The sequence below is a fragment of the Emys orbicularis genome, chromosome 11 (genome assembly GCF_028017835.1).
Source record: "Emys orbicularis isolate rEmyOrb1 chromosome 11, rEmyOrb1.hap1, whole genome shotgun sequence".
NCBI classification, from domain to species: Eukaryota; Metazoa; Chordata; order Testudines; family Emydidae; genus Emys; species Emys orbicularis.
The window spans coordinates 60440537-60463914 of record NC_088693.1 but is presented as its reverse complement, the minus strand read 5'-3'; the positions used below and the strand labels follow the sequence as shown (position 1 = coordinate 60463914).

The following is a 23378-nucleotide window of genomic DNA, read 5'->3' as shown; positions in this document are numbered from 1 at the left end:
TGATTGTGCAACCGAATGACACTAGCCAATATCTCCAGTCCCAGACACAACCCTAGGAACCTTCGTCTTGCAGTGTCCGGTTACGCCCATTGGACACTGCAAGCTTATATTAGTTCGTCAGTTTAACAAAGAAATTGATATGCACCAGGCTTGTTATCCCCAGGGGAGTCTCTGACACGCTTTAAACCAAACGCACTGCTTCAGGTAGAATAAACAGATTTATTAACTACAAAGATAGATTTTAAGTGATTATAAGTCAAAGCATAACAAGTCAGATTTGATCAAATGAAACGAAAGCAAAACGCATTCTAAGCTGATCTTAACACTTTCAATGCCCTTACAAACTTAGATGCTTCTCACCACAGGCTGGCTGGTTGCCCTTCAGCCAGGCTCTCCCCTTTGATCAGCGCTTCAGTCATTTGGTGTGGTTTCTATAGATGTAGGTTGAAGAGAGAGGAAGAGAATGGCAAAGTCTCTCCCTTTTAACATGTTTTCTTCCCTCCTGACTTTGCCCCCGCCCTCCCTCTTCAGAGTCAGGTGAGCATTACCTCATCGCAGTCCCAAATTGACCAAAGGAAGGGAGGTGACTCACTCGAGAGTCCAACAGATCCTTTGTTGTTGCCTAGGCCAGTGTCCTTTGTTCCTGTGAGGCTGGGCTGGGTTTGTCCCATATATCCCCTGATGAGGTGTGAACTGCGTCTCTGCTCTTGGGGAGTTTTTGCCTGGGCTTGCTTTAAGCCACAAGGGCACATTTTCAACCTCATAACTGTATAAATGAAATTACAATCTATAACATTACTGTTAAAATAATTACTATAACATCACTGTAGCAACAATGCTCACTGCATCATGAGCCTTCCGAAGACACCCAACATGATCAACTTTGCATTGGATACCACACAATCATTTTACAAGGATGAACATGGGGGTGCTGGGTGTTCCCCCGAGGTACAGAGCGTCACAACAGATATAACTATAACGGTATAATTGTCTCTCCATGTAGACAGTCTCATTCTGAAACAGGGGCAGATGTAGCCTCCTGTTTCAGTGGGTGCACTGTACTAAACTGTCGATTGGGCACCGACCACCTGCAACAGCACCCTCTACCCTGGTACTGCAACCCTAATCCTGGCCTGGTGCAGAGGGATGACTCCTGGGAGTTGAGGCTGGAGAGTGAGATGTGATATTCTTTGATTTTAGTAAGACTGTTGACACAGTTCTGCATGACATTCTCATAAGCAAACTAGGGAAATGTGGTCTAGATTAAATTACTATAAGGTGGGCTCACAACTGGTTGAAAGACCATACTCTAGTTATCAATGGCTTGCTGTCAAATTGAGAAGGAATATCTAGTGGAGTGCCACAGGGGTCAGCCCTGGGCCCAGTACTATTAGATATTTTCATTAATGACTTGGATAATAGAGGAGAGAGTATGCTATAAAACTTGCATATAACCCCAAGCTGGGAGGGGTTGCAAGCATTTTGGAGAACAGGTTTAAAATGCAAAATGACCTTGACAAATTGGAGAATTCATCTGAAATCAACTTCACTTAGGAAGGAAAAATCAAATGCACAGCTACACAATGGGGAATAACTAGCTAGGTGGTAGTACTGCTGAAAAGGATCTGGGGGTTATAGTGGATCACAAACTGAATATGAGTTGTCAATGTGCTACAGCTGCAAAAAGGCTAATTATGATTCTGGGGTGTATTAACAGGCGTGTTGTGTGTAAGACACAAGATAATTGTCCCGCGCTAGTTGGCACTGGTGAGGCACCACAATTTAGGAAGGATTTGGATAAATTGGAAAGAGTCCAGCAGAGAGCAACAACAGTGATAAAAAGTTAACAAAACCTGACCTCCGAGGAAAGGTTGAAAAAACTGGGCATGTTTAGTATTGAGAAAAGAAGATCGAGGGGCGACCTGATAAGTCTTCCAATATGTTAAGGGTTGTTATAAAGAGGATGGTGATCAATTAGTCTCCATGTCCACTGAAGATAGGACACGATGTAATGGGCTAAATTTGCAGCAAGGGAGATTTAGGTTAGATATTAGGAAAAACTTTCTAGCTAGAAAGGTAGTTAAGCTCTGGAATAGGCTTCCAGAGGCGGTCATGAAGTCCCCATCGTTAGAAGCTTTTAAAAACAAGTTGGACAAACACCTGTCAGGGATGGTCTAGGTTTACTTGGTCCTGCTGGACTTGATGACTTCTCAAGGTCCCTTCCAGCCCTAATTTTCTAAGATTCTATAATTATAAAAACAGCAGAACATGAATTTACAAACAAATTAAATATATTAAGCATTTTTATTATAATGGTAAAATATTCATAGAGTACTGTCTAATATATCTAGCCACATAACAGTTGCTAAAGTATTCTGTTACATATCAACATGAGTTTTTAAAGCCATAATGGATAACATATGCACAGCGTGCTCTTTTCTCAGAAGATGGAATGAAGCTCACTTTCATAACTAATATATTTAAAAAATAATAGTCCATATTAGTAAAGATAATTTGATAATTTAGGCAAATTTACTTTAAAAAGTCCTCTCTCTTGCTTCTGATACGTTGGGTTTTTTTTTCTGAATTATGTTGATAGTCAAACTGATCCAGGTAACTGTAGAAAATCTCAGTAAAGTAATTCTTTCAAAATGGTGAGGTAGAACAATACTACTGAAAAACAAATTTAAGAATATATTTTCCTTCTTTTCAGTTCTATAGCATCAGAATGAATTTATTTTAACATCTCTCATAGTTGGACAGTTGACGTTAATCTCAGTAACATGGTAACTAAATACTTTTCTAGTGCAAATCGTACAAAAGAGAACTCATTTTCTTAGATTACATTTCTCCCACTGAAATTAAGCTTTCAACCATATTTGTAATATTGTTTGACCACCAGCTCCTGTTATATTAAATGCAATCTTTATTTTAGCTTCTTTTCTCTCTTCTCTATTTATTTATTTATATTTTTTTTAGAGTTTGGATACAGACAAGCCCATGGAGCCAGTAAAGAAATCCCCTCTTCGCCAAGAAACCAACATTGCCAATTTCTCCTATCGCTTCTCCATGTACAATTTGAATGGTAAACAGAATTATCTGAGACCCTCAATTTTTTTTTTCTAACATTGAATGAATATTTGTTTTATCAGAAAGCAGCCATCTTACAAAACGCTAAAATCCTACAGCATTAAAACATAGCATCTAGACATACTAGGGCATCATTTCCTAGTTTGCTTACATTGTATTATCCTGTTTATGTGACACAGAATTCTTAGTGTCCCAAACTGGGTGTCTTTCAGCAGCTAATGTCTGAGAATCAGAATCTACTTATTTGTAAAGAACAATTATTCTGATAACCTTTTTAATGAAAGAGGGAATTGATAAGTTTGTTCCTTAAGCCACATTGGATAGAAATGGGGGGAAAAATCTAAATAAGATTGCACATAAAAGGGGAAATGCAGTATTTAGGTCCAATATTTAGGTTAAACAAAAAAGCAAATATTATAAAAAGCTTTGTCAGTTTTTCATTATCTATGACTCTGGCAGTAGTATAGGAAACTTGCATTTAAAAAAATGAGTTTTGGTTTTCAAAGTAGTGTGGGAGATTTTGCCACATATCTTCCAATAAAATAATGAAAAATGTGTAGGGATCATCTCTGCATTGCTTCAAAAATGTCAACCAGGGTTTTTAACCAGACAGTTGCTCATTAAGCATTTCTGTACATTTGAAAAAAAATTCACTGACATCATAGGCTTCCATTACTGGCACTCATGTTGGCAAATGTATTTCTCTGAAATTAAATCAAATTTTAACAACTACTTTTTATTTTGAGTGTTGTAGATTCAGAATGGTGAAATTACTGTATTGTTTCTGTTTTGTCCAGTGCAAAGTAGCACTACTTGGAGAACAGGATTGAGAAATGGGTTAATCATAAGGAAGCTAATGCCTGTTGTTCCTTGCAGAAGCCCTGAATCAGGGGGAGACTGTGGATCTGGATGCCCTCATGGCTGATCTTTGTTCCATAGAGCAGGAGCTCAGCAGCATTGGGTCACAATCAGCAAATAGTGCTGCAATGAAGCGTCTAGCCACAGAAACAAAAGTAGCTCAGAAACCACCTGCTGGTCGACTTTCCTCTAAACACAGCAGTATAAAAGGATCGTCCTCTTCATCTGGTAGGGTAACTAAGCCTTCAAATGCCAACTTTTCCTTGGAGGACATTACTGCCCAGTTAGAGAAGGCTTCTTTGAGCATGGATGAAGCAGCCCAGCAATCTGTAATGGAAGATGCTAAACCTGTAGTTACTGCTCAGCATAGAAGGACAGCATCAGCTGGCACAGTGAGTGATGCTGAAGTGCGCTCTATCAGTAACTCATCCCGTTCCAGCATAACCTCTGCAGCATCCAGCATGGACTCCTTGGATATTGATAAAATGACAAGACCTCAGGAACTGGATTTGACACAGCAAGGGCAACCCATTACTGAGGTAGAGTGTCATTATTTCAATTTAGGTTTTATTTAAGCTTTCTTTAAACTTTGTTTTACGTATCTCTTTCAGTCCTACCCTAATGGTGCTCATGGTCATGTATATTCAATGTGGTATGGTGGGGTGAGTGAGGGTTAGCTTTTTCCTAGGTACACTGATGTTGGTTCTCTTGCTTTCTTTTAAAAAAGATTCCTGCCAGAAAGGGTAAGGCTTTTTTTCAGGGTTTCCCACCACCCTATCTATTTACATCTTAACATTTTTCTGTATTTTAAAGATTTAAAAGTTACTAGGTTAAATGTTCAGGAATTCCAGTACTGTTATCTGGAGATTCACTTATAATTATTTTAAACCAGAGTTTTTGAAAAGTATTTGCGGGGAGGTTAGTGGTAGCATGATAGGTTTGGTCATCTACTTCATGAAGAGCCTTTTCATTCTTTTTGTTAATAATGTTAATATATTTAAAACTAGTCAGATTGGCATACCCTTTAAGATGACATTTTCCAAAGATGTAACCTTTGTATTACTACTCCATTCCAAAAAAATGGGGGAAAACATATAGTATGCTATGAATCATTTTTGGTTTTATATAGAAAGAGAAAAAACATGCATAATTCAGATAATTCATTATAGATTTTACTGCATAACGCAATATAGTACATTGAAAATTATATGATAAATTCAAATGTTCAATAGTAAGAGATTATTCAGCATATGTACTTGAAGTTCTTGCTGCTTTTATATATGGGTTATTTTTCTTCGGGCCTGAATTCTCCCTCAGTCTTCATAAAGTATTCCAGTTTGACATCCTCTTTATCTCATGACAAATCATTCTGCTGCTAGCTCCAAGGCAAAACCATTTTTTTTTTTTTAGAATACACCTCTACCCTGATATAATGCGACCCGATATAACACGAATTCGGATATAACGCAGTAAATCAGCGCTCCAGGGGGGCGGGGCTGCACACTCCGGTGGATCAAAGCAAGTTCGATATAACGCGGTTTTACCTATAACGCGGTAAGATTTTTTGGCTCCCGAGGACAGCGTTATATCGGGGTAGAGGTGTACACAAGAAAAAGAAGATACAGTATATACATGGCAATTTACTGAGTGCCTTTGAAATTTCATATTTATATCCCATTGTGCCTTTTAAGAAATTTTCTTTCAGCGATCTTAAATGCTGCATCACTTGCAGAAATAGAAATGATGATTGGATAGCCAAAATAGAGAGAGCTATACTTATACCGACATAATACAGTTGCTCCCCTGAAGCAATCCATAAAGAAGAAAATCCATCAACTACTCTCTAAACCTGCAAATTGTAAATGTTCTTTTGAGATTTTTGGTGTCATAATGAGCATTTTGCATCTGTATGATGAGACAATATTGCATAAGCACCAACAATGAAATTCTTCAGAAAATTCCAAATTAATTTGAGATGCAAATTTGGAATAACTGGAGGTATACACAGAGATATGAAAGAATGTCCTAGTGAATCAGAGGGCTTCTATAAGAAAGGATTACTCATGATGCTTTGATGACATTAGAAACTATTACTGATAACCTGATTGCCATTCAGAAGTGTCCTGTACTGATACACACACTTCTTAGTTTCCTCTCTATTCAAAGGAGATAACAAGAACAAATGGGGCTTATTTTTATAGATAATTAACCCAGTTTGAATGCTATGCTATATTTCACTCCGGCTGAAGCAAAAGAATGACTCTTCCATCTATAAATATGAGGCAGAAATAAGTTTATCTATTAAGGCTGAATGCTGTAGTTTGGACTGAAGATCATGAACTTCTCAAGGCCACGTTTGTGCTTAATATTTATATAAAATGCTTAGAAATTAATGAATAGCTCATATTGATTTGATTTATATAATTTGTACTCCCATCAGTGTCCTCTTAACTGGAGATATGCCTGTATGGGTTAAACAAAAAAAAATCCAGGTGTCTTTCTTATAGCCTGAGCTGTAGTTGTCACTTGTTAAGTGCTCTTCTAACTGTTTGCAAACCAATTGAGGCAGACCTGGGAGTTGTAGCCAATCTTCTACTAGCATTTATTTGGTATATTACTGTTCTTGCATTTAGTTTGCTCTATATTTCTTTAGAGGGGTTTAGTTTAGGTTAGTTTTGGACTTTTGGAGAGGGATAGAAACCTAATACCATCCTGAGTAAAGGTGAAACTTTGGGAAGATGTTTCCCTATCAATGGAAGTTATAGTGAATGCAGTTATTGCCTGTTCTCTCCTGGCTGCCTTGTACCTGAGGCCTTGGCTACACTTGCAGATGTACAGCGCTGTGAGTTAAACCTGACTTTGTGCAGCTGAGTAGGGAAAGCGCTGCAGTCTGTCCACACTGACAGCTGCCCAGCGCACTGTCGTGGCCACATTTGCGGCAATTGCAGCGCTATTGGGAGCGATGCATTATGGGCAGCTATCCCACAGAGCACCTTTTCCCATTCTGGCGCCGTAGGTTGTGGGAAGGGGGCGTGGGTACGGGGGATTCTGGGTCCTGTCCCAATGCCCCGTGATGCATCGCTTCGCATCCCAGAAATCCCTTTGTTTCTGTCCACCTTTGGCGCCATCTTTCAACGGTTTCTGTGCAGCGCGATCTGTCTGCGGGAAATGGAATCCGAACTGCTGAGGCGTATGCTGACGAGTCTCGCCAGCACGTCACGTTTGGCTGTCGAACTATTCCTTAAGATCCAAAGTGACAGTGAGAGTGGGGGTGAGGAGTCCGACGATGCTATCGAGCCGCGTAACGCGTACGACACGAAATTGCTTGTGGCATTCATGGACATGCTCAGCACCGTGGAATGCCGCTTTTGGGCTCGGGAAACAAGCACCGAGTGGTGGGATCACATCGTCATGGAAGTCTGGGATGAAGAGCAGTGGCTGCAGAACTTTCGAATGAGAAAAGCCACTTTCATGGGACTGTGTGAGGAGCTTGCCCCCACCCTGCGGCGCAAGGACACGAGATTGAGAGCTGCCCTGCCAGTGGAGAAGCGGCTGGCTATTGCAATCTGGAAGCTGGCAACTCCAGACAGCTACCGGTCGGTCGCAAACCAGTTTGGAGTGGGAAAGTCAACCGTTGGAATCGTGTTGATGCAAGTTTGCAAGGCCATTAATCGCATCCTACTCAGAAGAACCGTGACTCTGGGTAACGTGCAGGAAATAGTGGATGGCTTTGCACAAATGGGGTTCCCTAACTGTGGAGGGGCGATAGATGGGACGCACATTCCTATTCTGGCACCACCCCACCTAGGATCCGAGTACGTTAATCGGAAGGGGTATTTCTCTATGGTTCTCCAGGCGCTTGTGGATCACCGTGGGCGTTTCATTGACATTAACACAGGCTGGCCCGGAAAGGTGCATGACGCATGCATCTTTCGGAACACTTGGCTGTTCAGGAAGATGCAGGCCAGGACTTTTTTCCCAGAGCGGAAGATCACGGTAGGGGAAGTTGAAATGCCCATTGTGATCCTTGGAGATCCCGCTTACCCGTTAATGCCGTGGCTCATGAAACCCTACACAGGGAGCCTTGACAGCAGCAAGGAACGGTTCAACTACAGGCTGAGCCGGTGCCGAATGACTGTGGAGTGTGCCTTTGGCCGTTTAAAGGCCTGCTGGCGAGCTCTGTATGGGAAGCTGGACTTGGCCGAAAACAGCATCCCCGCGGTTATATCCGCGTGCTGTGCCCTCCATAATATTTGTGAAGGGAAGGGTGAAAGCTTCACTCAGGCATGGACCTCTGAGGTTCAACACCTGGAGGCTGAATTTGCACAGCCAGAGAGCAGGGCTATTACAGGGGCCCAGCGCGGGGCTGCAAGGATTAGGGATGCCTCGAGGGAGCAATTTGAGGCTGAAAACCAGCAGTGATATCTGGTGCCCTGCACGGGAGTGAAGTGCCGTAGTTCCAATCTTTAGGAATCAGTGTTTGCTAAGCAGACAAGCAGACTTGCAGTGTCTGTTTATTTCCTGGGCTAAGGAGTCTTTTACTTTATGCAATAATAAAGAATGTTTTCAAAGCCAAAAAATCCATTTATTGAAAAGGAAAAAAAAATTATTTATTGAAAAGAAACAAGGGGGTGGAGTGGGGAACGGTACAATCACAGATTCGCATATGTCCTATCTGGTGTGCTGTGCAGTGAGTGCTGCACTTCAGGACAGCTATACTGCATGGTTGAGGGGGGGTTGAGTGCAGAGGGTAAGGGTCGTGGTTTTCAGGGCTGGGTGGTGAACATACTGGTGTTGGAGGCAGCGGGTGGCGTGAAGAACACGGAAAGTGGGTTGGAGGTGACAGTGGGGCACAACGGAAAGAGTTTTGGGACAAGGGCTGTAGGGGGAGGTGGCGTTTGCATTTGCGGTACTGCTCCTCTTTCTGCATGGCTACCAGCTCCTGGATAGCGTCTGCTTGGCGCTCCAGGATGCTTATGAGCCTATCAGTGCTTTGCTGCCGGTGCGTGGTGCTTTGCCGCCGGTGCGCTGCATTTTCCTGGCGGATCCTGCTTTCTCTCTCCCTCCAGTTCTGTGCTTTCTCATTCTCTTTAATAGATTGCCGCATCACTTCTTGCAGCATGACGTCTTTGCTTTTTCGCGGTCTCTTCCTGAGTCTTTGCAGACTCTGAGCAGGTGATAAGAGGGACGGCTGAGGTTGATGCAGCTGTATAGGCAAAATGCAACATTTAACAGAGGCAGCATTGTTTATACCAGACAGAGTAATGATTTCCTCCACACTTAAGGAGTAGAAAACACACAGGGTCTACACAATAGCATAATTTTCCTGTCCGAAACAGAGCACACATATCCCACGGGAGCCTCAAAATGGTGAGTAAGGGGGACTGATTGTTTCAGGGCTGCACTGTCCTCTGGGTTTCTGTGCCTTGGGGAGAGCCAACAGCTTCAGGGGGCACCTACACTGAACACTGTCCCAACATTTTCCACAGGAGTTCGTCCTGGACAATATCTCGCTGCTGAGGGTGACCTGGGAAGCAAGGGAAGGTCTTCTACTGCAATGCGGCTTCCGCCCTGGCCCATATGCAGCTTGCCTGTGTGCAGCAATGGCCCCCCCGCCCCTCACGGCACAGTGGCGCGGACACGTTAGCCTGGCTGGGACAAGGACCACAGTGGCTCTCCCGATAAACCTGCGCAAGCGCATTGCACACGTTCTGGATGAGACATTCGAGGAGATTACCGAGGCCGATTACCGCGATGTGATAAACCACATCAATGCACTATTCCGCATCTAGGCATGCATGCCTATCCCTCCTCTCCCAAAGAGCCCGCACTGAAAAAATTCCTTCCCGGAAAAAAAAAAAATCCGCTTACCGGGAACCTGCTCTTCTGTTTGTCCTCCACCAAGTACCGGCCGCTGCGACTGGCTACCTTCCTCCTGGCTCGAGAAGAGCTCCTGGCTGCATGGCTCCAGGGATTCCGGAGTGTCTCCATCCGGCCCACCACCATCACTCCCGTTTTCCTCCTCCTCCTCCTCCTCCCCCCCACACCGGCTCTGAAGTGTCCATGGTGGTGCTCGGAGTGGAGGTGGGGTTAACCCCAAGTATCGCATCCAGCTCTTTGTAGAATCGGCAGGTCGCGGGGGAGCACCCGAGCGGCCGTTTGCGTCGCGGGCTTTGTAGTAGGCACTCCGCAGCTCCTTCACTTTAATCCTGCACTGCAGGGCGTCCCGGTCATGGCCCCTTTCCATCATGTCCTTTGATACCTTCCCGAAGGTATCGTAATTCCTACGGCTGGAGCGCAGCTGGGACTGTACAGCTTCCTCCCCCCCAAACACTGATGAGGTCCAGCAACTCGCCATTGCTCCATGCTGGGGCTCGCTTGGCGCGTGGAGGCATGCTCACCTGGAAAGATTCGCTGATAGCACTCCACACCACGCCGGGCTGAGCAAACAGGAAGGGGATTTTTAAAATTCCCGGGGAATGTAAAGGGTCGGTCACATGGTTGGTTACCTGAGGCCAGGGCAGTAGAGTTTGAACTGATGACCAGAGTGACCAGAACAGGCATTGTGGGATACTGCCGAATAATTCTGGAGGCCATTCACAGCGCATTGGGCGGCCACACTGGTGCCGCAGCGCTGCAGCGGCAGCCCAATACTCGCTATTCCTCTCGGAGAGGTGGAGTACATGCAGCGCTGCAACCACGGAGATACAGCGCTGCAAATGCCTTGCCAGTGTGGACGGGGAGCAAGTTACAGTGCTGGGGGAGCCTTTACAGCGCTGTAACTCGCAAGTGTAGCCAAGGCCTGAGTGAAGCTTCAGAAGTGTGTATGTGCAGAGTTTGAGGTCAGCTTTTTCAGTGAAACAGGCGCCAATAAGGTACTGAATCTATGAGCCTATCATTAAAAAAATAAACCAAGAAAACCCTGTCAATCTGACTCCTGAAATAGTTAATTTATTAATCCAATAAATACTTTTTGTAGTCTGTTTCAGACCTTCAAAAAACTTTTTAAACATACTGAATTTTTATGTTCATCTTCGTTGAAGACTTTTTCCTTTTTTTCCCAAAACACTTTAAAAATTCATCAACTTAATACATGGCATTGCTTTATGCACAGTAAGTTATCCTATGATTGGCCACAAAAGCACTGAAATAGGAGGTTAAAAATGCATAAACTGTTTGTTTTGTTCCTTCCTGTGTGTGTTTCTGCATGTGTAACTCTATGTAAATAGCACCTATGGATCGAATTCAGTCTGAGTAGACAAAGGTGTTACGTAAATTTGATTTTTTTTTTTTTGGTAGATGCGCATAGTATAGGAAAAACTTAGATCCAAGATTTGTATGTTAACTTTTTTAGTGCAATGTATTTTCTGCAGCTATTTCATCAGTTTGAGACTCTTGTCTCAGTCAGTCTTGTCTTGCAAATGATATGCTGAAGCATCAGTCAGATTGCTCGAAAAGTTTTGGCAAAGAAGACATAATCCTGCATTCCGTCTTTCCTGGATTTTCTAGTTCTTGCTATGGAGTGAGTAATAAGCTGTCTACTGCTCCTTGATGACTTAAACCTTTTTTTAAAAATTTTATTTTTTTTAATTTTTTTTAGAAAAAAGGGTTAATCACAATAACTCGAAAGGTAGATAGAAGAGGAGGTGGGGAGGAAGTTGCTTTTTTGTGTGCATAAGGGTGTGTGGCAGATTACTCTAATGATTAATCTATGATTACTGGGTTGGTTTGTACTGTTTTCACAACTCTGAACCATTGATTGCACCTGAAAGCTTTTGTAGATGTGAGTATGAGCTGGCCTCAAAAACTCTTCCCCTTTTTAACATGAGGAGACTGATTGCTTCTCATAAGAATAACAAGGAGTCTGGTGGCACCTTAAAGACTAACAGATTTATTTGGGCATAAGCTTTCGTGAGTAAAAACCTCACTTCTTCGGATGCATAGAGTGAAAGTTACAGATGCAGGCATTATATACTGACACAGGGAGAGCTGCCAGTATATAATGCCTGCATCTGTAACTTTCACTCTATGCATCCGAAGAAGTGAGGTTTTTACTCACGAAAGCTTATGCCCAAATAAATCTGTTAGTCTTTAAGGTGCCACCAGACTCCTTGTTGTTTTTGTAGATACAGACTAACACGGCTACCCCCTGATTCTCATAAGAATGTGTCTATTGTTTCTCTGCCCAGATAAGTTGATAAGAATGCTCTCTTTGAGGAAGGTAACAGGGGTCTGTTAGTCATTTGATATGAGTGTGTGAGCCAAATCCTATTTCCTTTCTTTGGGGTAGTAGTAGCTACATCCAATCTGTTTAACGAGAATGCTTTGTTTTACTACACTTTTTGTCTGAAATGTTTTTATCTCACTACCCTGAGGGAAGTGCCTGACTCCTCTGTTAGAGAGCTTGCCTTATTTCTGAAGAATCATTAATTAACTATTTAGAACTAAATTCATTAGCTCAGGGGAACTTCTCCTGATTTGTTGAGAGAGAAAAACCAGATGCGGTTCTCCATTCATCCACTCACATGTTCCTATGCGTGATACCTAAGCACCCCCAAAATAAACTCCACAGTAGCCTGTGCTTGATTAAATCCATCCTCACAACTGAAAAAGAAAGGCAGGATTCCCCCCCAGAAAAGAAATGTGCAGAGCTCCTGCAAAACTTGTCGTTTTTCATTTGGTGGCTCACTATCCGGTGAAGGCTGGGAGAGTTCCCGGCGCTTTCCAAAAGAACTGCCTCTGTCCTTCCAAAAGGCGTATGTCCTGTGTGGTTTAGCATTTATCTTCATGACTCGGGCCGTCGTAGCTTCTCTTAATGAGGTGATTACTATGGCTCTACTTCTGGACAGGCCGGAATCAAGCTTGTAGCCATTACAGTGTGGGTTGTTAGTCAGAAGACCTCAGATGATGAACCCTTAGAGGGTTCATCAAATTTCAGTGCCTTTTTGGCCAGTCATGAAAATCCTACACTACTTCTCTCCCATCTGGCCCTGTTACACATCCAAGCAAAACTTTGGAACTTCTTCCGTTACAAACCAGGTGGGGACAGTTTTCTGGAGAAAAGAAAGAAACAAACCCCCAAATCCTGTCCTCCTGTCCAGTTGCACTTGAGGGAAAAGGCTGGAGCACACAGCTTTCAGAGATTCCTTGATAGAAAGGACAGTTTTAGACAACCACTACTGTTACTGCCTGTCCTAACTAGTTGAACTAAAAGGGAAAGGTATCTCCTGTAGGATTTGGAAAAGGTTTCTCTCTTGGTATCTGCACAAAGAAAGTTATTTCCTATTCCCTTACTTAAATTAAAGATTTTCTTCAAAGACCCTGCTGCCTAAATCTCTCTCTGCTGGGGCTGTATTCTAAGCTCTTGCTTATAGTGAAAATGATGAATCATTGAGAGAATTGAGTGGATTTGGAAGCAAAATTTTTGCCCTTAATATTCTCCATGGACAAAGTTCCTAAGTGGGCCCTCCTTCCCAAATCCTTTTATTAGGCAGGTTGTCCTTACATAGAACCTTGAGTTTAGTCTTTTACTCTGCCTTGTCTCCCTTTTGACCTTCTATGTCCTTAAGGCTGCCAACATTTGAAATCTTTTTATTTGCTACAATAGTTTCTATAGGAAGGGTCAATGGCTTGGCAGCTCTGCCCTTTTGACATCCTTTCCTTGTCTTGTTCAGCAGCAGAGTGGTTTTAAGGAATTGTCTTTTTCCCCCTTCCCCAGGTTTTATTGGAATAATGAGAGGAGAATGACAAAACCCGGGTAACACTAAATGAAAACACCCATTGTTTTTATAGATGTATACAAGGTTGATCTGAAATTCTGTCTGGAAAGAGATTAGAGTGTTCAGTTATTCACTTTAGAGGCCTAGGGAAAGGGAAAGCCTTAAAGGTACCTTGACTTGGGAGTAATGGGAAATTCTGTTTGCCCATAGGTTCCCTATGGGTTGTAACCACTTCTTGGGTAGAGAGAAGGGAAGTCTTGGTGAAACGTTTGCAATGAAGCAGTTTGGTTTTCCGTAAATTACTTCACAAATCATTACTTGGTTAATACTTGCAGCTCAGATGATATTGTAGTTTGATTGGTACTTCTCCCTTTTACTTATGTAATGAGTAACTGACCCAAAAGATTTAACCTGAACTTTGAGATGCAAAAACATAATTTACAGGTAACGCTTCTAATTTAATAATAGTATTAATAAAGAGAAGGAAAGTAGATCATGATTTGACTAATTCTGTCTCCCTAGAGAGGATTTCTTGCACTGAGCTCTTTATAGGGCAGCAGTAGAGGGAAGGAGATAATTGGGGGAGAGGGGCGTGGAGCAGAACATCAGTCATGCCCACCCAGCTAGTTTTTATATCTGACGTTTGGTGAAAAGATCCATTCATGGTCGGTCATTGTTAGGGTACTGTGTATACTCAAGGGGTTGCAGATAATTTTGAAGCCTGCCATTTGGTTTCTGGCACAGTACTGCATTTTTTCCTAATGTGATAGTTCTTAAAATCTGTAATTCAGTTTGTGTGACAGCAGGAGACTCTGGCTTCTATACCATGATAATACATCATTTAGCAATAAGTAGTTCCAGTTAACGGAATTTGATTTTGTACTTGTTCATATTTAAACTAGGGCTGTCAATTAATCGCAGTTAACTCATGTGGTTAACTAAAAAAATTAATTGCGATTAGTCGCACTGTTACACTTCAATTGGTATTCTATTGTTTATTAAATATTGTGGATGTTTTTCTACATTTCCATATATATTGTATTCTGTGTTGTGATTGAAATCAAAATGTATACAAAAACAAAATGATGTAAAACTTCAGGGTCTACAAGTCAGCTCAGTCCTTCTTCAGCCAATCACTAAGACAAACAAGCTTGTTTACATTTACAGGAGATAATGCTGCCCTCTTCTTAGAATCATAGAAGATTAGGGTTGGAAGAGACCTCAGGAGGTCATCTAGTCCAACCCCCTGCTCAAAGCAGGACCAACGCCAACTAAATCATCCCAGCCAGGGCTTTGTCAAGCCGGGCCTTAAAAAGCTTTAAGGATGGAGATTCCACCACCTCACTAGGTAACCCATTCCAGTGCTTCACCACCCTCCTAGTGAAATAGTTTTTCCTAATATCCAACCTAGACCTCCCCCACTGCAGCTTGAGACCATTGCTTCTTGTTCTGTCATCTGCCACCACTGAGAACAGTCTAGCTCCATCCTCTTTGGAATCCACCTTCAGGTAGTTTAAGGCTGCTATCAAATCCCCCCTGACTCTTCTTTTCTGCAGACTAAATAAGCCCAGTTCCCTCAGCCTCTCCTCATAAGTCATGTGCCCCAGCTCCCTAATCACTTTTGTTGCCCTCCGCTGGACTCTCTCCAATTTGTCCTGTAACAGTTCGGACTCACCCCTGCGGCGCCTCCTGCTGGTCTCTCAGGGAATTAGCTCGATGTCCAGCCCGGAGCACCCTCTGCAGGCCGGTGATCCACTGCCACTTGGCCCCCCTGTGTCCTTCCCTGGACTACGGTGCCCTGTTAGCTGGGGTGCTGCCCCCTGGCAGTAACCCCTTTCTCTCAGGGTCTCCCCTCCCCGGGAAACCCCCACCCACTATCCCCACCTCGCCTCAGTATAAGGCTATTGCCAGTCATCGTCTAGCCCCCATGCCCTGGGGCAGACTGCAGTATCAGCCTACTCATCACTGGCAAGGTTGGGTTTGGACCTGCTGCCTTTGCATACCCCTGGGCTGCCCTCTGCAACCCTCAGTACCCCTTGGCCTTCTGCTAGGCCACAGCCTGGGGCTTTCCAGGCTGGAGCTCCCCGGCTCCTCTGCCTTTCCCCAGCCCTGCTCCACTCAGGTACCCTGTCTCTAGCTCCCTGCAGCCAGGCCCTTCTCTCTCTGAATGCAGAGAGAGAGTGTCTGAGCTCCTGGCTCCCAGCCTTCTTATACAGGCCAGCTATGGCCTGATTGGGGTGTGGCCCAGCTGCGGCCGCTTCCCCAATTAGCCCGGCTTTTAGAGCTGCAGCCCTCTCCAGGGCTGCTTTCCAGCCCTCCCAGGCAGGAGCAGGTGTCCACCCCGCTACAGTCCACATCCTTTCTGTAGTGGAGGCCCCAAAACTGGACGCAGTACTCCAGATTTGGCCTCACCAGTCCCTCGATAGCTGGCATTGCAAGGTATTTACATGCCAGATATGATAAACATTTGTTTGCCCCTTTGTGCTTTGGCCACCATTCCAGAGGACGTGCTTCCATGCTGATGACATTGTTAAAAAAAAGTGTTAATTACATTTGTGACTGAACTCCTTGGGAGAGAATTGTATGTCCCCTTGCTCTGTTTTATCTGCATTCTGCCATATATTTCATGTTAGAGCAGTCTCGTATGATGACCCAGCACATGTGGTTCATTTTAAGAACACTTTCACTGCAGATTTGACAAAATGCAAAGAAGGTACCAATGTGAGGGTTCTAAAGATAGCTACAGCACTCGACACAAGATTTAAGAATCTAAGTGCCTTCCAAAATCTGATTGGGACAGAACATGCTTTCAGGTGTCTTAAAAGAGCAACACTCCGATGCGGAAACTAAAGAACCCGAACCACCAAAAAAGAAAATCAACCTTCTGCTGGTGGCATCTGACTCGTGATGATGAAAATGAACATGCGTCGGTCCGCACTGCTTTGGATTGTTATCAAGCAGAACCCGTCATCAGCATGGACGCATGTCCTCTGGAATGGTGGCTGAAGCATGAAGGGACATATGAATCTTTAGCGCATCTGGCATGTAAATATCTTGCGACGCGGGCTACAACAGTGCCATTCCAATGCCTTTTCTCACTTTCAGGTGATATTGTAAACCAGAAGCAGGCAGCATTATCTTCTGCAAATGTAAACAAACTTGTTTGTCTGAGTGGCTGAACAAGAAGTAGGACTGAGTGGACTTGAAGGCGCTAAAGTTTTACATTGTTTTATTTTTGAATGCAGGTTTTTTTTTACATAAGTCTACATTTGTAAGTTCAACTTTCATGATAAAGAGATTGCACTACAGTACTTGCAGTAGGTGAATTGAAAAATACTATTTCTTTTGTTTTTTACAGTGCAAATATTTGTAATCAAAAATATAAAGTGAGCACTGTACACTTTGTATTCTATGTTGTAATTGAAATCAATATATTTGAAAATGTGGAAAACATACAAAATATTTGAATAAATGGTTTTTCTATTATTGTTTAACAGCGCGATTAATCATTTTAATAGCGTGACAACCCTAATTTAAACTTATCTACAAGGTGTAAGATGTAGAAATCAGGAACCTCTGTGTACGTATTTGAAAATAATTATAGGCGTTGCACCAGAATTCACTCAGCATAGTTAGTACATCTTTGATGGAAAGATAATGGAGCTTTGGGGACACATTTCAAAACTTAAATCTGACTATGAGGTGTTAAATTTACTGGCCCAAAAAAACCAGATTCAGTGTAAAACTATACTGTAAGATAATGATAATGTTAATTAAAAGAAACATAAGTAAGGAAATTCAAAGTTTGGCTCCCTCGGCAACTGTACCTTAGTTCTTTTGTGGGTTTGTATGACGGCCATCATTAAATTAACACCTGTAGTATCTGACACTGTATAACAAAAGCTTCCCAGTCCTTAGAATAGTATACAGGTGTGAAATCTCACATATCTCTGTGTTAACTTGCTAAATGTTTATATGGTGACCACTAGCATATTGTATATTAATATATTTAAGTATATTCATATATAAAAAGACAAACATTGACTGTGGACCATCTACAATAAGCAATTTTCTCTTTCAAAATAGACTTGGATCATTGAATTTCATTATATTTTAGGTTTTTTTTGTAAAATATGTGCTCTAGTTCAAACAGGAATTAATTCAGAGAAGTTGTATGGCTTGCATTGTGCCGGAGGTCAGAGTGAATGATTGCATTGGTCCCTTCTGGCGTTATAATCCATGAATCTATTAATTTATTCTTGTGATGTCTTAAAACAAGTTTGGCCTATTTAATCTCTAGGTTGAGCACTTTTTAACATGGGGAGTATTGGCTTTTATATGTGTATTTGGGAGACTATGTTCTGTTCCTTATGTTCTATGAATTGTGTGCAGTTAGCTCGTATCAAGGATATAAGCAGTCATGTGTAGTCATGACTTGCACCAATCAGGGACTGGGACTTTAACTCTGAGGTTTCAAATTAAACCTGTTCTTTGCCAGTTACTTTAAGGCATTCCAACTGTTGGCCACATGGCACGAAGGCTGTGGTTGCTTCCAATGACCATTTATTTAGTCTGTAAAATTTAGCAAATTGAAAGAATTAATAAATATGAGACTTAACCATGGTTGTTAACACAGCTCCTTCTCCCGCCCCTTCCCCACTTTTTTTTTTGAACAGTTCATCACAAATGATATTTCTGACTCCCCCCCCCACCCCCCCACCCCCCAAAAAAATTCAACAGTAAAGGAAAATTCTGCAAATCCATCATTCTGAAACGCTATCTGGTTTTCAGCTGTTTTGGCAGCACAAGTATCAGCAGTCCAGTTATTAAAATGTTTCTGAAATACAAATACAAACTTGCCAAATCTTATGGAGTTATTCAAAATATCTTAAAGATAAACTTATCAGTTTGTAATTTTTAGGAACTTGTTTGTTTATGCATTGCAATATTCATCTGCATTAGCTACTCCCATAAGTGGTTTGTGTATAAGACCAGTACGGCATTCTGTTTGTATGATATACTATAGCTACAAGGTAGTCTGTAGCAGAAGTCTTTTTTGGAGAATATTGATTATTTTTACTGAGGGTTTTTTTTAAAAAAGGGAAGTGAGATGAACTGTGGGGAGGAATTTGAATAACTTTGGAATGGAAGATCATAAAAAACTAAAACTCCAGTCTGTTTGCAAATCAATTTTATCATTTGTTTAGGTTGTTCATTGCAAACATTTGTGAAATTAGTATCAACCTCGGTGCACAGTGCTAGAAGCCTACATGCACTTTCTCATTTCCAGCCATTTAATGAATAGTTTTGGTAGTTAAATTGCTGAAATATCTTGACATTTCAGTTAATATGGTTTTCTTGGTTAATATATAACCTGGGTGTTAAGTTATTTAAAATCAACATGTTATTTTTATTGCATTTCCATGCCTGCAGCTATGGCACTTCGTGGTATGTCTTCAGATCACACAAGCTAGGAAGGCTTAGACTGGGTCAGTGTTTAGACTGGAAACCTCCATGGAAAACCTACTTGATGTGGGGAACTGTTCTTGGTCATTCAATAGGTGACATTCTTCCCTCTGAGACAGTACTGAACCAATTCCCTAATCATAGTTTTAGGATGTACTGTGCTAATGGAGTTTTTCCATCATTCCAGTTAAATTAAAAAATGTCTCATCTGTCACAACTGGCTGGTTAAATTGACCGTAATGAAGGAATTTGATATTTGACTTGTAGAATAAAAATTTTAAAATGTATGGTGTTGCTACTACAGCCATATTTTAATTACATTCAGTTTTAGGGCTAAGTGTTGTCTCTCCGATCCCTCTGTGATTTTAAAGCAATGAGTTTTGAAGGCAAACATGGTAGACTGTTTCCTTTCCACTTTAACTTACTTTTCTTAAAGCCATAAAAAGCAAACACAAGGAGCAGTAGGAGAGAGAGAGATAAAAACATATTAATTCCTAAAAGTACTGGCTAACTACTGCACTGTCTACCAGAAACTGTTGAAAACAGAACATGAACTCATTCCACTAAAACAGAAGAGAAAACTGTGTGTATGATAGGAAAAAATCCTAAAATTTTCCACTATGACCAGTTATCTGAACCTATTTCTTAAGAAGCCTTACCAACAGCTTCTTGCAGGTGACTCATATTGGTATGAAGATGTCTGTCTACTCAGATACTTATATAACCCTCAGCACTGTACTGTCTTAGCACCTCCCAAAATGTAAATAGGACTGCGCTCGCTCGCTCTTTCTCTGTCTCCCTTCCATGTTCTTTTAGAGACTTCAAATATGTGAGAAGTTCCAGTGCCCAACTCTGTATCCTTCTAAGAAGAAGAGGCTTAGCCCAAGACTTCAACCTTCATTGAGCTGGTCAAATGATGGGCTTTCTCCTGATCTATGGAAGGAGTATAGACACTTGCCAATAGCAGTCAGCTGAACTAGAACCTCCTTGAAGTGTTTGGATCCAAGTGTGCATGTGCTTTTTCTGATTAGAGATGCTGATGACAATAGACTAATCAGTGTTTACTGTTGATACCACAGCTGTCCCCAGTAAAGTGATCTTTCTAAGCCTTTTAACACTTCACTCCTTCACATGTCCCCATGAGAGAAATCAGTTTCCCTTTCCCCTTCCTCAAATGTCCATTAATGAAGATGACAGGTTTGGAACAGTGCACTCCAGTAGGAAAATATAAATAGTTCTTTCCACCTCCACCCCCTGCCCATCCCCACACACATTCAATAGGTACAGATGCATAATATATCCTGTACCATTAATATGGACAAACTAAGGGCATGTGTACATGGTGGAGTAATGTGCACTCTGGGGATGTGCTTTTTGTTGTGCATTAATTGATACTGTTTCAAACAGCACTACATTAAAGGCACTAGAAAACTTTTAGTGCCCACCAGCAAGGTCTAAATGGACCAAGTAATGCGCAACATGTTAGTGGACTTAGAAATCACACCCTTATAGTGTGCATTACCTCACTGTGTAGACAAGCTATAAGAGAAAATAATTGAACAGGAATTCAAAAATCAATAGAACCCTGTTTTAAAACCTCTAGATTAATAACCTCACAAGAAAATCTGCACAACTCATACTTAAGAGGAGGCAGATTTCTGCCAAGGAACTGGATCTGACCTGAGAAACAGAAAAATGGGATTGTGACAGTGTTATGCTGTGATGTTATTAAAGTTTTCTGTCAAAAGCACCAACTCCCAATGAAAATCTCTCCCTAAAAGCTGTGATGAATTAGTATGGGAGCTTGTAAATAATATATGATCACAGAATATTTTTCTGTTTTGTAAACCAGTTTCTTGTCCTCCTGATACTGAGATAATTAAATGTTTTTAAAAAATACAGGGATTCATATTGGAGAAGAGAGGGGACTAGAGATACATCATCTGTGTAAAATTAGCAAGATTACTTGTTTAGTCATACTTGGCCAAAAAACACATTTGGAACAGCTGACCAAAATTAGGAACATAGCAGCATTCAGTGGAATTATAAAATGTGAAAGGAATTTCTGTAGTGTTCTTTAATAAATCAAATACTGTTACAACTTCCAGAAATGCAAACGGGCTTTTTATGGTTACAGATATCGGTTAATTTTTACCCAGTTGGATAAGGATTGCATGTGCCTGGTTATGAATAAAACAAGAACAGCCTTCCATTTTAGTTTAACATATTGTTAGGTTTAGATTTGTAGTTAGTTAAAGGAGGAAAATGTAGTGCTAGAAGTGGCATTATTTTCTGTGTTTGGGGTTAGGATATTTGTGGGGAGGTAGGACAAAAGGTGCAAAGGAGAGAATATAATCTTAGGTCACAAACCCATAGCTATTTACTAATGTGTATTATCTGGGTCTGGTTTCTTCTTAATCAGTTTCAGTGTAGCTGAAAAATGGGTAATAACATATATTACATGAAAATAAACAAATATACTCATCAGAAATTGGTTACTATTTTCTTTCCTAGTAGTCTAGAATGTAATACACAAACAAATTGTGTATTTTTTGTAGGTGGAAGGGGAAAATAAGCATCTATTCTTATCCTTAAAAATTATTGATAGTTGTTGCACAACAGGGTGGGAGTAGGGATGTTGCATGTTTCTTGATATGTTTATTTTCACTTCTCTTTCTTTTACTGGTTCACATCACTGCTCATTCCCGCTCTTCCTGCATGATAATAAATGGTGCCTTTTCCTCTTCTTCCTTTTTCTTTCATTTTCCCACTTCTCCTCCCCCATTCCTTCATTTTCACAGCATAATGTTTCTGTGGGACATCCCATCAAGCAGTCCAAGCGTCACATTGACTTCACAGAAGAGGAGGCTGAGCTGACTCCTGTAAGTTATAACGTGTCTGTCTGTCTCCTTTTTGTGCGCCTGTGGGTATACCAGTGCCCCTTGTAATTAGAAACTGCATCAGTGATTTGAGCCTTATACATTAACACCTCAGCAATGGAGACAGTAGTGAAGCCTATATCATAACCTGTAACTTTTTGCAGACTTCCTTACAGTTGATCCTTACCTATCCTCTAGCAATTAATTCCCAAATGTACTAGTTTGAGTAAGCTATTTACACTCTGGTTAAAACCGTGTATTAAGCCTGATTGCTGCTAGCAAAGCTTTAGCCATTCCAAGGGAAGGATGCAATATGAGATTTCTCCACTAGTTGCGTTCTAGGATTTATAATAATGATACCTCGCTCTTATACAGTGCTTTCCATCCGTAGATCTCAAAGAGCTTTACAAAGGAGGTCAGTGGCATTATTCTGGTTTTACAGATGGGGATGCTAAGGCATATGAAGGTCACCCAGCAGGCTAGTGGTAGAACCAGGACTAAAGTCTTCTCAGTATTTATTTATAACCATAGAATAAAAGTATAAAAACTCAGTTTGGTAGGCAAGTCTGTCTACAGAATTTAATGTATTTAAACTTATTTACATTTTTTTAGTCTCTTTCAAATTAGACATTTTTTCTTCTGAAGAATAGGAAATACTATTACAATTTGAAATTACGGTACAGTGACCTTTACCCGGATTTTTTAAGAGTGCCAAAATGTGGGTTTTTCTTATGTCACTGTTTCTGGTCCCATCCCCTTTCTAAATTTTTGTCTCTGAGAATAGATATGATTTAAAAATGGAATTGTAAAACATCTTTCTAGTTCTTGCAACGAATCTGTAAAGCATAAATTGCACAACAATGCCCTCAGCTGGCTAAATTAGGCAAACCATTTAGTATTCATAATATATTTTAATAGGGCTTGATAAGCCAAGAGAATCTTGTGAAAATAGAATATTATTTAGATTCGATACGTAGGTTTTCTGCTTCACTCATAAAAATAAAGTTTAAAAAAACCCAAAATCCAAAACCTGATCAGTCATGTTAGTCTTTGGAAAAACTTCTGGTGAAAAACCATTTATTCATAACCCAGTGTTTTCCATGGGTGTTTTTCAGGATTCTTCCTTTTGGTAAAGTCATTGTAGAAGATAAGTTAGACAAGAGCACAGCAAATGTAGATATCCTAGTAATAGATGAATTTCTATATAAAAGGAATTAATCAGTCAACTGGATAATGGCATACGATACTCTAGCTTTAGTAAAATTATCCACATGTATAGAACAATTACTCTGTGAATGAAAATATACAGAAAAACTTACAGGTTTTCTCCTCGCCACGCTAGGTAGGAACTTTTCTGTGTTAGTCA

General features: G+C 41.3%; 1 protein-coding gene across 2 annotated transcripts in view; it reads left to right on the top strand.

Annotated features, from left to right (window-relative positions):
- RAPH1 (Ras association (RalGDS/AF-6) and pleckstrin homology domains 1) overlaps nt 1-23378 on the top strand; it is an 89033-nt gene that overhangs the window by 7517 nt on the left and 58138 nt on the right. Inside the window, exons 2-4 of one of the 2 annotated variants that reach the window (XM_065413712.1) lie at nt 2980-3085; nt 3967-4487; nt 21935-22015. In XM_065413712.1, the coding sequence (XP_065269784.1) occupies nt 2980-3085; nt 3967-4487; nt 21935-22015 (708 nt within the window). The remainder of the gene's footprint in view (nt 1-2979; nt 3086-3966; nt 4488-21934; nt 22016-23378) is intronic. The other variant, XM_065413713.1, reaches the window with a different exon arrangement.